Source organism: Meleagris gallopavo, chromosome 16 (genome assembly GCF_000146605.3).
Source record: "Meleagris gallopavo isolate NT-WF06-2002-E0010 breed Aviagen turkey brand Nicholas breeding stock chromosome 16, Turkey_5.1, whole genome shotgun sequence".
In the NCBI taxonomy this organism is placed as follows: Eukaryota; Metazoa; Chordata; class Aves; order Galliformes; family Phasianidae; genus Meleagris; species Meleagris gallopavo.
In genome coordinates, this window is record NC_015026.2 from 9,457,036 (window position 1) to 9,468,577 (window position 11,542).

At 54.5% G+C, this 11,542-nt stretch overlaps 1 protein-coding gene across 1 annotated transcript; it reads right to left on the bottom strand.

Annotated features, from left to right (window-relative positions):
* Positions 1–432: 432 nt before the first annotated feature.
* On the bottom strand, positions 433–11,542 carry MMD2 (monocyte to macrophage differentiation associated 2). The gene is made up of 7 exons (XM_003210588.4): positions 11,146–11,542; positions 4,555–4,636; positions 3,924–4,084; positions 3,660–3,734; positions 3,299–3,400; positions 2,827–2,896; positions 433–2,488 (listed from the first exon to the last, which is right to left on the bottom strand). The coding sequence occupies exons 1-7, from the start codon at positions 11,190–11,192 to the stop codon at positions 2,285–2,287; spliced, it is 741 nt and encodes a 246-aa protein (XP_003210636.1). The 5' UTR covers positions 11,193–11,542; the 3' UTR covers positions 433–2,284.

Genomic DNA, 11,542 nt, shown 5'->3' on the forward strand with positions numbered 1-11,542 from the left:
AGCGGCCCCGGGCGGGTGGGGTGATGGGGTCGGGCTTGGGGACAAGTTCGGCGGCGTCACGGCCTCAGGGGAGCGTGGGGACAGCGGGGCGATGCGAGGGAGAGGGCAGCGTGTGGGTGCGCGGGGCCACTGCGGGCCGTGGATGGGGCCGGACTGTGCCTGAAGCAGCTGGCTGTGACGCAGGGGGGAACCTTTTGGGGTCCCAACTCGACTGAGACCTTTCTCCCTTTCTCCTTTCCCAAGTGGGCTGAGCTGAGGGGATGCCGGGGCCACCCGTGCACAGAAGTGTGTTGGTGTTCAGGGCTCCGTCGCTGCGCTCACTGCTTTCACCACCGAGTGATGCTATTTAGGGCAAGTCGGACCAAAAATGAGTTCATTTCCTTATGTTTTGGGAAACTCATTCTGACTTAACACGCAGGCAATAGTGAGGTATCTTGAGTTTTTATTTCAACCCTACTCCACAGGAAACAACATTTGCTAGTGTTATCTTCCTTAGGCTTGCTTTTAATTTGATCCAGTACTGTGTTAAATATAAAATACTGCTTGACCAAGAACGGATGGTGAAAAATACAAGATGCTAAAAAGGGAGCTCCTTCACAGACGTTATGAATTGTTTAAAATTAGTACAAAATAGGCTGACGAACAGATAGCATGTTGTGCATCCTGCCCCGCTGTACAAGGAAAGGGCACATAAAGGAGAGGCTCAGCGTGGGGATAGGCAAGTGGTAATGTCCTCAATGTGCTCTGTGGTGGCCTCAGAAAGGTCCTTCTGGGCTGCACGTCCCCAGCACGCTTCTGAGATTAATGGTGTGGGACAAAGCCCAGGGACAAAACCCCCCAGGCAGCCTCTGCCGGGGGATGTTGCAATGGGGCTGATCCTTGGTGTGCTTCGCTGTGGGAGGAGAGCTGGGTGCACTCAACCCAGTGCCACCATGTGCCACTGGTGACAAACTCAGTGACAGATGGAGCACGCTGTCTGTGAATGACCAGCCATCCTCCAGGTGCTCCACGGAGCCCAAACTGAGCCCTGTGAGGTTGGTCACTGTCTGCACCCCCAATTTACAGCTGGGGAAACTGAGGCACGGAGTAATTATTTGCCAGATAGCAAAAACAGCAGCTCACAGTCTTGGACCTTCTATTCTGACCCCAAATTCACCCCACAAACTGCCCATCACTCAGTGCTCAGTTCTTCCTTCTTCTCCCTCCCACAAGGCTGAGAAGTGTTGGGCAAAAGAGCAAGGGCTGCATCCTGGGGACTTGGGAGAAGTGATGACAGAGACCTCACCAGGTCCATCACCTCCTGTCCCCAAGACCTCTTGTCACCCTGAGAGCTGAAGGCTGCCCTGGGACACCAAGGGCAGAGCTACAGCAGCCCTGTGCCAGGCTGGGACGCAGGGCACAGCTCCTTCTTGGAACCCTCTGCCTATGGTAAAGGGTGTTTTTTTTTTGCCCACATGAAGACCACAGCCACCATGTCAGGAGGGGAAGAGCATCTGGGAAACTTCTCTTTGGTAATTTGCTGCAAAATGGCACGGCTGTGTGGAGCCACTACGAGGGCCCTCTCCTGGCATAATGGAACCAAGGCTGAGCCTGAGCACTTCAAGCTCCAGGGTCAGGACAGCCCAGATGCAGCCAGGAGACACTGAGAGCAGCAAGGAAACCAAGAGATCCCAGGAGAAAACAGCCGGGAGGGCTCTGAGGGCCTAGCCAGGAGGAACACACCGAGATGTGTGCTTAATACTGGTTTGGAGAAAGGGTTTTCTGGTGCTTTGGAGTCTGGGGAACGCTGGAAGAGATTCAAGTTTCAATGGCAAATAAGGCTTTGTTGATTCAGAACCTTCCTGTCAAGAGCATGGGAGGGGAAGGCTGATGCTGAAATGATTTCTGACCATTTATGGACCAAGCAGGTGTGCCAATGAGCGTTCCACTCAGGCTTTTTTTAGGGGGCTCCAATCTGCCTCCGCAGGCTGGGACGGCTGTGAGCTTGCTGCAGGTCCCCAGGGTGTCACCAGCCAAGGAAGTGTGGGGACACGGCCCCAGTGGGATGCTTGGGGTTAGCAGGGTGAGCGAAGCTCCCCTATTGCCTGCAGCCCTTCAGGTGGTCACCGTGTTATGAAAACATCGCCTAAAAAAATAAACAGTTCTCAAGGTTAAAAAAGAAAATTCTGTTTAAAATCAAAAACATGCAGGGGGCAGCAGGTGGCTTCGGGGTGAGCCCATGGCCCAGGCTCCCCTCCCTGCTCCCCTTCCATGTCCCCATTGATGTGAAGTGTCCTTAAGGCGTCTATCGGGACGTTTTGGCCTCCAGTGCATCGGGCCGGTAGAGGTACCTCCAAATGGCATAGTAATGGATGCCAGCTCCAATGGCCACAAAGAGGTGCCAGATGGCGTGGGCGAAGGGGATGCGGCCATCACTTTTGAAGAAGATCATGCCCAGGCAGTAGAAAATCCCGCCGGCCACCAGCTCTGGGAGGCCATCCCTGTTGGGCTGAGAGAAAAGCACGGGGACAGTATGGTCACCACCAGCAACGTGTCAGAGCCTTGTCCTGCCTTGTCCTACATCAACCCATCCTTACGGCCAGCAGCCCAGTTTTGCTCAGATGCTCTCAACACGATGGAGCACGGAGAGCAGCTCCTTTGGAGACGGCCACAGACACACGTGGTATGTGCAGGGCACCCGAATCACAATCGAACCACATCATCTTTGATGATCACCTCATCCATCACCAACTGCCTGCAGGTTGGACCGTGCCAACCCTCTGGAGCATCCCAACCTCACTGGACATGCCCTTGTGCTGAGCCCACGTGCTTCCCAGCGTGGCTTACCATGGAGAGGATGACCAAGGCGGGGAAGAAGCCCATGATCACGTAGCACACCAGCTCCACCAGCTTGTACCTGCAGCCAATGGAGAAGGTGCTTGGAGGCAGGGTCGGATTTTACATTTATATCTCATCCATCTATGGGTGCCACCACAGGAGGGGAGTTCCCACGTCCAGGCGTGAGCTGGCAGCTGGCACAGAGGGCTTTGGGAAGGCTTTGGAGGCTTTAGCTTTCCATTTGGTGCCACCCCGTGGAAGAACACACTCATGACAGCACATCCTCACTCCCACATCCCTGCCACAGCCTCCTAAAAACACAGCGTACGGGGTAAGGATGTGGTCCGTCTGCCCAGGAGGCTGCCCAGAGAGCCCTGTCTGTCTGTCTCTCTGTCCGTCTTTGGCCCCTCTCACAGCTTGACTGTTGCACTGGGGCATTCGGGGAAGGTAGGGCAGAGCTGGGCTGGGTAAAGGCACTGACCTCTCGTGGAAGAAGAACACATAGACGGTGCCGACAGATGCCATGATCCAGATGATCCAGCGCATGTGGGAGGCCCAGGGCCCCAGCTCCCTTAGGTTCAGCCTGCAAGACCCAGGGCTGCGGTGAGGGGTACCCCAAATCTTTTGTTGCAACCCAACCTCCTGCTGTGCCCCATCTTTCTGTATCCCAACCTTCTGTAGGCAGGAGGTGCTGGAGCAGTGCTGCCCTTCCCACCCATAACATCAGCTGAAAGTGGTTGAAATGCAGAGAATGGGAAGGTTTAGTGAAAAGTGCAATCTCTGACCATAACTTCTGGGCTGGTTTCTGCCTTCTGTTAGGACTGGGCACGCCGGGCACTCACCATGGAGCATACGATGCTGCAATGAAGAAGTAGATCACCATCCTGTCGAACATGTGCAAGCAGTGCTCCACGGTCCTGCAGGACGGACATACAGATGGAGTCAGAGCCCGTGGCACTGTGCTCTGTAAAACCAGATACGTTCGCAAAAAGGAAAGAAAATGCTTTTTCCCATTGGCATAGCTCAGAAACACTTTGACCAAGAGGATTTGGGCTGTGCTACAAATACAAACACGAGACTGAGCCCCCAGTTGGCAGGGCTGGTACCTGAGATGCCTCTTCTTCCAGGAGATGGTGTGGAAGATGGTGGAGACGATGAAGAGGCTGGACAAGCCAAAGCCATAGATCCAGGCTGAGATGGTCTCCCACCGGTCATCGGAGAGGATGTAGAGGATGGAGCTGCCGAGGATGCTGGGCAGGATCCAGAACTGGGAGGAGAAGGAGCCTGCTGGTCACAACTTGCATGTCCACTGAGCGGTTGATCTATGGTCCCCGCACTTCACACACAGAAGGGCAGGCAGGCAGGGGCATGGGGGAGGAGGAGGGCATGAGGAGGACCAGCACCTCTTGGCCATGCCATGGGCTTGGAGCAGGAGCCAGAAGCTCCTCAGGGAGCTCACTCCCATCAACGTACAGACAGCCCCATTGCTGCTCCTGGTGTGAGAATTGTCTTTCTTAAGGGGAGCTTTGCCAAATATTCCTACCCTGCTGAAGGCCATCCAAAAAGGACCATCTCACACCGGGGCTGGAGCAGGAAGGAGAGCATTCCCAGAGCACCAGGCAGAGCTACTCATCCCAACCCCAAGACCCTCAAGGGCTGCAGGGCTGATTGCTGATGTTCTGAGGTGACCCCCGGGCCGGGCACTGTTCCTCACCCCAGGAGGGGACACAGACTCACCGCGTGTGTGGCACAGTTGGCCGCATGCTCGTAATCCGTGGGCTGGTACCTGCGGTTGGAGGGGACACGGTGGTTCATGAACCTGCAATGGAGCAGGGAGAGAAACACATCAAGGAACGGGAGGACTGGGAAAGCCCTTTTGGAGGGCAGGGTACCAAGGCACCCACCCCATAGCCCAACATGTGTCCCAGGGCTGATTGCTGCTGGGAAAGTCCTGCCATGCTCCCTAGGAAACTTTTTTCTTTTTTATTCTGGTTCTCTTTGCCTGAAGTATCGGATTGCTCCTGGCGTGCGGAGGAACGTATTGATTTCCCCCATCAGATCAATGCACACGGAGCAATAAAGGGCTGTGCCAGCAGCTCACTGCCGGGTAGGTGATGCTGTACTGGAAGCAGATTAAATGTGCATCCCTGAAAGCAGCCATGCCCCACTCCCTTCTCCAACAGGGTGGGCATAGAGAAAGGGAATAAGAAATGGGCAAACAGCTATCCTTCCCTGTCTGCCTCTCATAAAGAGTGATATAAAGATGCTTTCTGCTGCAGATCAGACCAGGACAGCTGGGTGCAGGGGCAGGAGATGGTCTAATTGCTCCCTGTTTGCTCTGTACCATCTGCAGCATGTTTCACAGCACAGCTGTGCACAGCCAGGGGCTAGGGGGTAGCTGGACCTTGCTGCGGGGGACCCTGAGGGAGAGAAACAGAGGGGTGCAGCTCCCTGTGCTCTGCAAATAGAGGGAATGTTGCTTGCAATGCACGTTAGACCTTAAGGAAACCAGTGCTGCCCACAGCCAGGGTGCAGGTGAGTATCCCCGGGACTGCCCCCTCCAGCCTGGGGACACTGGGTTCCCCCCATCCCACCAGGGCCACCAGGCCTGGCTGCATTCCCCGTGCCCCAGCCACGTCCCCCCCTGCTGGAGGCCATCGTTGCCAGGAGACTGTCCCCAGGTCCCCCTCGCTTTCTGCTTCTCTTTCTCTTTTCCCTTTTCATAACCAGGAGAAGTGGGGCTGCAACATGACGTTGCAGTTGCTGGGGTAACACGCACACAGCCTTTCCTTGCATTTATTTTTTTAACAGAGCCCCGCGCCTGCTGCTGCTCCATCCTGACCCTGTGGCGGTAGCTGTGAGGGGCACAGAGGGGAGGTCTGTTCCCACAGCCCTCCCAGCCCCATTTGGGCAGAGCGTTTCAGCAAACACTGTGCGACTGCAAAGCCCAAAAGGCGCAGAAAAGTTTAAAACCTCCACGATGGGAGCACGAGCCTATTCTCTTCTTTGGGACGGTGCATGAGAAGAAGAGCACCCCAGAGCTTAGCACAGCCCTCAGGGCTCCCAGAATCGTTTTGCTCCCAGAATTGGTGGGGACCAAACATGGGTCACTGCTGCAGCCCCAGGCACTGCTGTGCCTGCCCTCCCCGGGCCCCTTGCCCAGCAAGGGAGACTGAAAAGGGCCCAAGCACCCGGCTCGGCCCGGAGGAACAAAGAGCCCCTTGTCCCCAGCAGCCTGGCCAGAGCACAGAGACAGCTTCCCAGGCTTGCTCCTTTCTCCTTCTCTTTCTCCCACTCTGTTTTTTTTGTGGTTTTTTTCCTTCTTGTTTTGTAGTTGTGGGTTTTGTGTTTTTGGTTTTTTGGGTTTTTTTTAAGACTTCTGTCCAGGAACAAAGTTCTGACCTCAAAAAATCAACCAGCTCTGCCTGGCTCTTGTTTTGCCAGTGCTGGGAGAGAGGAAAGTGAAAACAGGGATCAGTTAAACGAATCCTTGGGACGGCTCATGGGGGTTTATTGGAGTGCCTGACATTGCTCTGGGTCAGCTGTATACATTCCACATCTCATGCATCTCTGCATCACGGAGTTGGGCACATTGCCATGGCTGTGACAGCCATCAGCGCATCCTCTGCCCACCAACAGTCAATGCTGGGTGCTGGCAGGTGAAGGGAATGACCCAGAGCAGCTGATTGCTTTGGGTTTCACCTGTGATTGGCTTATAAAAGGGCAGGACTGACTCAGAGTTCAGTTTTGTGCTTTTAGAAGTGAGAGCTGCTTTGTTGTGCCTCCTGCCCTAGGAGAAACAGGATTGCATTCTGGTGGTGACATCCTGCAGAGAGGATGGACGGAGAAAGCAACAGCCTGGATGCTGATGTGGTGGTAAGATCCTTCTGGGTGTTCCCTGATAGAGCAAGGCTTGGGAGCATGTGTGTGCTGCGATGTATGCAGTGACAGAGATGGAGCAGATGTGGCCCTGCAGGACTGACCACCCCACACCCTCTCTGCATATGGCCTGTGTTTGCCCTAATGAACCTGGAGGCAGAATACCTTGTGCTGATGCCAGGGCTTGGTCTTTGGGCTTATGGTTGTGCACGTGCTGCTACGGCACCCCTATAAGCTGGGGCTTGGTGTGCACTGCTTCTTTCCCATAATCTGATAAAGCTCCAACTGCAGTTCCTGTAAGAGCCTCCATGCTCTTGAGCTCCTTTGCAGCTCACAATTAGCTCAGTGTGCTGCACGTGAAGGTGCAGAGGAGGGCTTACATTCTCCATGGGGAAGCAAAAATGCAAAAGCTGATGCTGCCTGGCACTGCCATCTGTGGAGCTGCCCACGCAGGCATGTGCCCCGTTGGAGCCTCTGCTCCCATGTGTGCTCCTACAGAACATATGGTGCTCCTCTAGGTATGGATACTTATTTTTCTCTCCGGCAGCTTTCTGCTCTCTGTACAGACAGCATCTCCAGCTCTTCCGAAGCAACTCATGACCCTGCAGCCACAGCAGAGCTGTTGTTTATTCACAGCAGATGGGATCTGTGAGTGTTTCCCAAATAACTTTCTGAGCTGGGACTTCTTGTTTCATTTGGTCCTGGTGAGCCCTGATTAGTCACAACATGACTCTGATCCCCCAGGTGTTCAGTGGATGTTTGCAGGGCTGCTTCCTGGGCTGAAAACCCCCCCTTATTTGCTATTTGCTTGCTGGGGAGGCATGCTTCTCACTGCCTTGCCTGCGTCACTGTGAGCACAGAGGTCAGTGGTATGGATCCTGAGCATTCCCTGCCTGGCTGAACCATTTCACCAGCCAGGAAGCAGATGGAATGGTTTCAAGCAATATCATCCGCATCAAAGTGCAGTGCAGGAGCACAGCTGTGGACCCCAAATTTCCTGGAACTCAGGACTGCTCAGCTCATTGGTGACTGAAGCAAGCACTGTGATGTTGGTGGTATTTGTCCTTATCAGGAGATATCACGTAGACCTCCCCTGACTCAGGATTACGAGCACTACATGAAAATGTTTGTGGCTTAAGGTTCAGTTTCACCTGGAAAGTTCCAAAGGGTGCCTGAGTCCTGCAGAACCCACATCTCCTGTACACTGGGCAGTGCCTCCCGTTCCATGTATTGCACTGACTGCTATCTCATGGAATGGGCCAGGGCGAGCTGTGCCAAGGAATCACATCAGGCTGATATCCAACACCAGCTGGAGGAGGAACTTGGTGCATCCATTTCCCAGCTGGCAAAGAGACTGCCCTTCCCCAGCAGCATGTGGCTTGCTGCTTCCCCGTGCAGTGATTTCTGCCTGCTCCTCTGACCCCTCCCAACGGAGGGAGATGGGTGGTTTGGGGGGGGATGTTCCCATCTTTAACCAGCTGTGTGAATGCTGTAAGCACTCACTGCCTTCCCAGTACCTGGATGCAACAACTGCAATCTGGATGAACTTCATGTATGAGTCCCACCAGTGCTGACTTCAGGGAGTGAGTCAAACTGCTCCCAAGCTGAGCCAATATTTTGGTGAGATGTGGTGATCCTATTTTTCACTGGGTCTCTCTCAGGGTGCCCCCAGTCAGTACTACAGGTCCTAATGGGCACGGTGTGACCCATGAGCAGCCCCTGCCCTTCCAGAGCTGCCATCCTAATGCTGAAAGCATTCCCCTTCTCGCTGCTTCATCATATGGGCTGCGGGGGAAGCAGAGATCTTGGAAAACAGCTCTGCGTGTGGGAGCAGATGAGGGCTGCTTGTGCTTCCTTTACAAAGCAAACAGGGAAAAAATGCTCCCAGTGCAATAGCTCTGCCTAGGCTGAGTCTTGGTGCATTTGGAGTCTGAACACCCCAATGCTTTTGCTGCCTTCTGTACTGATGGCTCCCAGAGATGCACAAGATGGGACCAGTCTGTATCTCCTTGCTTAGCATGTAAGTGTGCAGGGAGCAGTGAAGTTCTCCCCCGACCTTTTGCTCCATCCCTCAGTGCTGGTGGATGTGGCAGTGCTCACATTCCACATACCATGCAGATAAGGACAAGGCTGGAGCAGCCACCTATAGACAGTCCTGTCATGAGGACTATCCTGGCTGCTGTTCCTCTGTGCAGGGCAAGACAAGCAAATGCAATAAGACATGGAGCCTCTTCTGTGGGCAAATCAAATCCTGAGCCTCTACCACTTAATTATGGTGATTCAGTGCAGGCTGCAGCTCCCAGCAGTGCCCTCACCCTGGCTGCTCCACTCCAGAGCTGCAGGACCTGGCCAGATGCAGCCGTTCTCCGTGTAATCTTATTTCCTTTCAATTACAGTTCCTGATGGCCCAATGCTGAGAAGCATTTATGTGCCTGCAGGGAGACCGGAGCTGAACTGTTGTTGCACACAGGCACCCAACAGAGAGCCCACGGTGAAAAGTGAGCCAAAGCAGCACAGGGTAAGGGAGGGATCATTTACTGGCCTGTGACCTGGCCCTGATGGGTTCCAGGGATGATGTGACCACACTGATCCATTGCTCTGGTGGGAAATGGGGACACCCCCCTCTGCCTTCCTTCTTTCAAGAGCAGTGCTCCATCCCCGAAGCCCACCTGAGAGCAGTGGGCTCTCAGTGCCCTCCAGCCCTGGGTCTCTCCCTGTGGTTTTCAGGTTGCTCCTGCATTGATCATGCTGCCTTTCATCTCTGTTGAAACCACTGCAGCTCCCACTCAACAGGTCGTTGTGTTTTATTTATTCCTGCTGGCAGGTATATTGATGGCTAAGTTCCTCCTTTCTTGGTCCTCGCTTGAAATTAGATAAAAGACATTAAAAATGGAGCTGTTCCAGGCCTTTCCACCACAAAGGAAACTTTTTTGCTATATTTTCTGGGGAATTGAGAGTTCTTTACCCTCTGAGAAGACATGACAAGATGCTGATGATGCCCTGAAGGACAGTGCTGATGCTGCTGCAACTCCCACTCATGCCTGTCCCCATCACCCATGGCCCAGTGGAGCTGGGGGAGCTGCTGGCATGAGAGAAAGAGTAGTTTTAGGGTCTCTTTTGAGACATGGTATGGAAGAGCGTTTAGAAAGAGAGGAGAGCTGCTACATGGAGCCCAGGGGGATGGGGATTAGTGAATGGTTATTTTTAAGCACTGGGGTAAGAGGATCTCTGTGGAGATATAGGGAGCTCCGGGTGAGCATCACGTGCTGGTGACCACATCAGTACGTTACGGGGTGAGAGCTGGGGGAGTATTTATGTCACCCCACTCCCCGTTCAGACTCTTGCCCCCATTGATAAATCAAGAACACCCCAAAGGTCTGACCCTTCCCACGCCCTGTAGTCCCATTCTTGTGCAGTGTCCTTTCAAACACATTCATTTAACAAGCTGTTTCCATAAGGACCACAGCAAGCTTTAAGGATGCTGATTTTGGGGGAGATCAAGGGACCAGGTCAACAGATGGACTGTGATGGGGGACAACTCTGCTTTGCTTCCAGCCCTCAAAGCACAGCTGCATGGAACAAATGCACCGTTTTCTCCCTGTTCTGGGTGCACTGAACTTGGCTTGGCTCCATTTTCCAATGGCCCTTTGCAAGCTGGCTGGGAAAAAAATGTTTGAATTCTGTTCTCAGGAGGAGTTTTGGGCCAGGTGCTGCCTCTGCATCTTCCCCCAGTGAAGGTAATCAGGGGTTCTCCTGCTTGGAGCAAGAACACCACCACCCTTCCTTTTCATTTCTTTCTGAGGGGGATATCTGACCCTAACAGCACCACCAGGACTTTTCTGGGGCAGAAACAGACCTTGGTGCCCCCAGGACTGCACTACCTACAGAGCTCTGTGCGATGATGGAAACATCCCCAGGCAGGGAGCTGAGGACAAAGCCTGTCCCAGGACCTCCCTAGCATCCTATGGCCAGACTTTACACAGCCCTTAGATTCCCCGTAAGCTGGTAACCCCATGGGGGTCAGCACCCAGCAGTAGGTCTGTGGCAGCTGAGAACTGAGCTGCCAGTGCCCTAGCAGTGAGAGGAGAGCAGAGTTAAACCCAGTGGGGAATTCCAGGACCAGTCCTTAGACCCAGCACCCCCTCGACCACCTATTTGGTCCACGTGCCTTAGGCTGGTGGCATATGGGGTTGGTAGGTCCAAATGGCAGCAAACCCCATCCCTGCTACGTGGAGCGATGCTCTGAATCCCTTACGGTTGCAAAAAGGAACAGGCATCCTTATCCTGAAAGACAACGTGTGCCTGCAGGTGAGGGGAACAGCCTGCACCTGCCCTGCACTTTGAGGCACTCAGCACCTTTTGAAGGTCTCTCAGGGTTCGATTTGGGTTCTGGCTTGATTCAAGGGGCCGGGGCACAAAGCAAAGCAATCCCCGCGCCGAGGGCTTTACCTGGCGTAGCGCGTCTTCTGGAAATCCAGGGCTCCGGACGCCAACATCGCGGCGGTGCCATGGGGCGTCCCGGGACGCGGCCACGGGCTGCTCAGTGTGGGGCGAGGAGCCCGGGGGTCCCCGAACCCCACGAGGGTGGCGATGCCCTGCGGACCCGCAGCGACTTCATGGGTTCCGTCGGGGCTGAAATGCCGGGGAGGAGGAGAAGAAGAGGGCAGCCTCGCCCCCCTGTTGCACAAGAGAAGAATCCGGGGAAAAACAAAGGCGACCGAAAGGGAGGCAGCTGGAGAGGCAGCCAGCCCCGCTCACAGCCAGCAAATGGGCAAAGATGGGGAGGAGAAGAGGAGGGGGGACAAATCCCGTCCCGCTCCGCCTGGTCGCGGCAACCTGCACAATC

Excerpts from the sequence above, each read along its gene's own strand:
- MMD2 (XM_003210588.4), bottom strand. The coding sequence starts at position 11,192 with ATGTTGGCGTCCGGAGCCCTGGATTTCCAGAAGACGCGCTACGCCAG. Across the intron at positions 4,085-4,554 it reads CCAACTGTGCCACACACGCG|TTCTGGATCCTGCCCAGCAT; the intron begins GTGAGTCTGTGT and ends TTCTCCTCCCAG. Across the intron at positions 2,897-3,298 it reads GTGTTCTTCTTCCACGAGAG|GTACAAGCTGGTGGAGCTGG; the intron begins GTCAGTGCCTTT and ends CATTGGCTGCAG.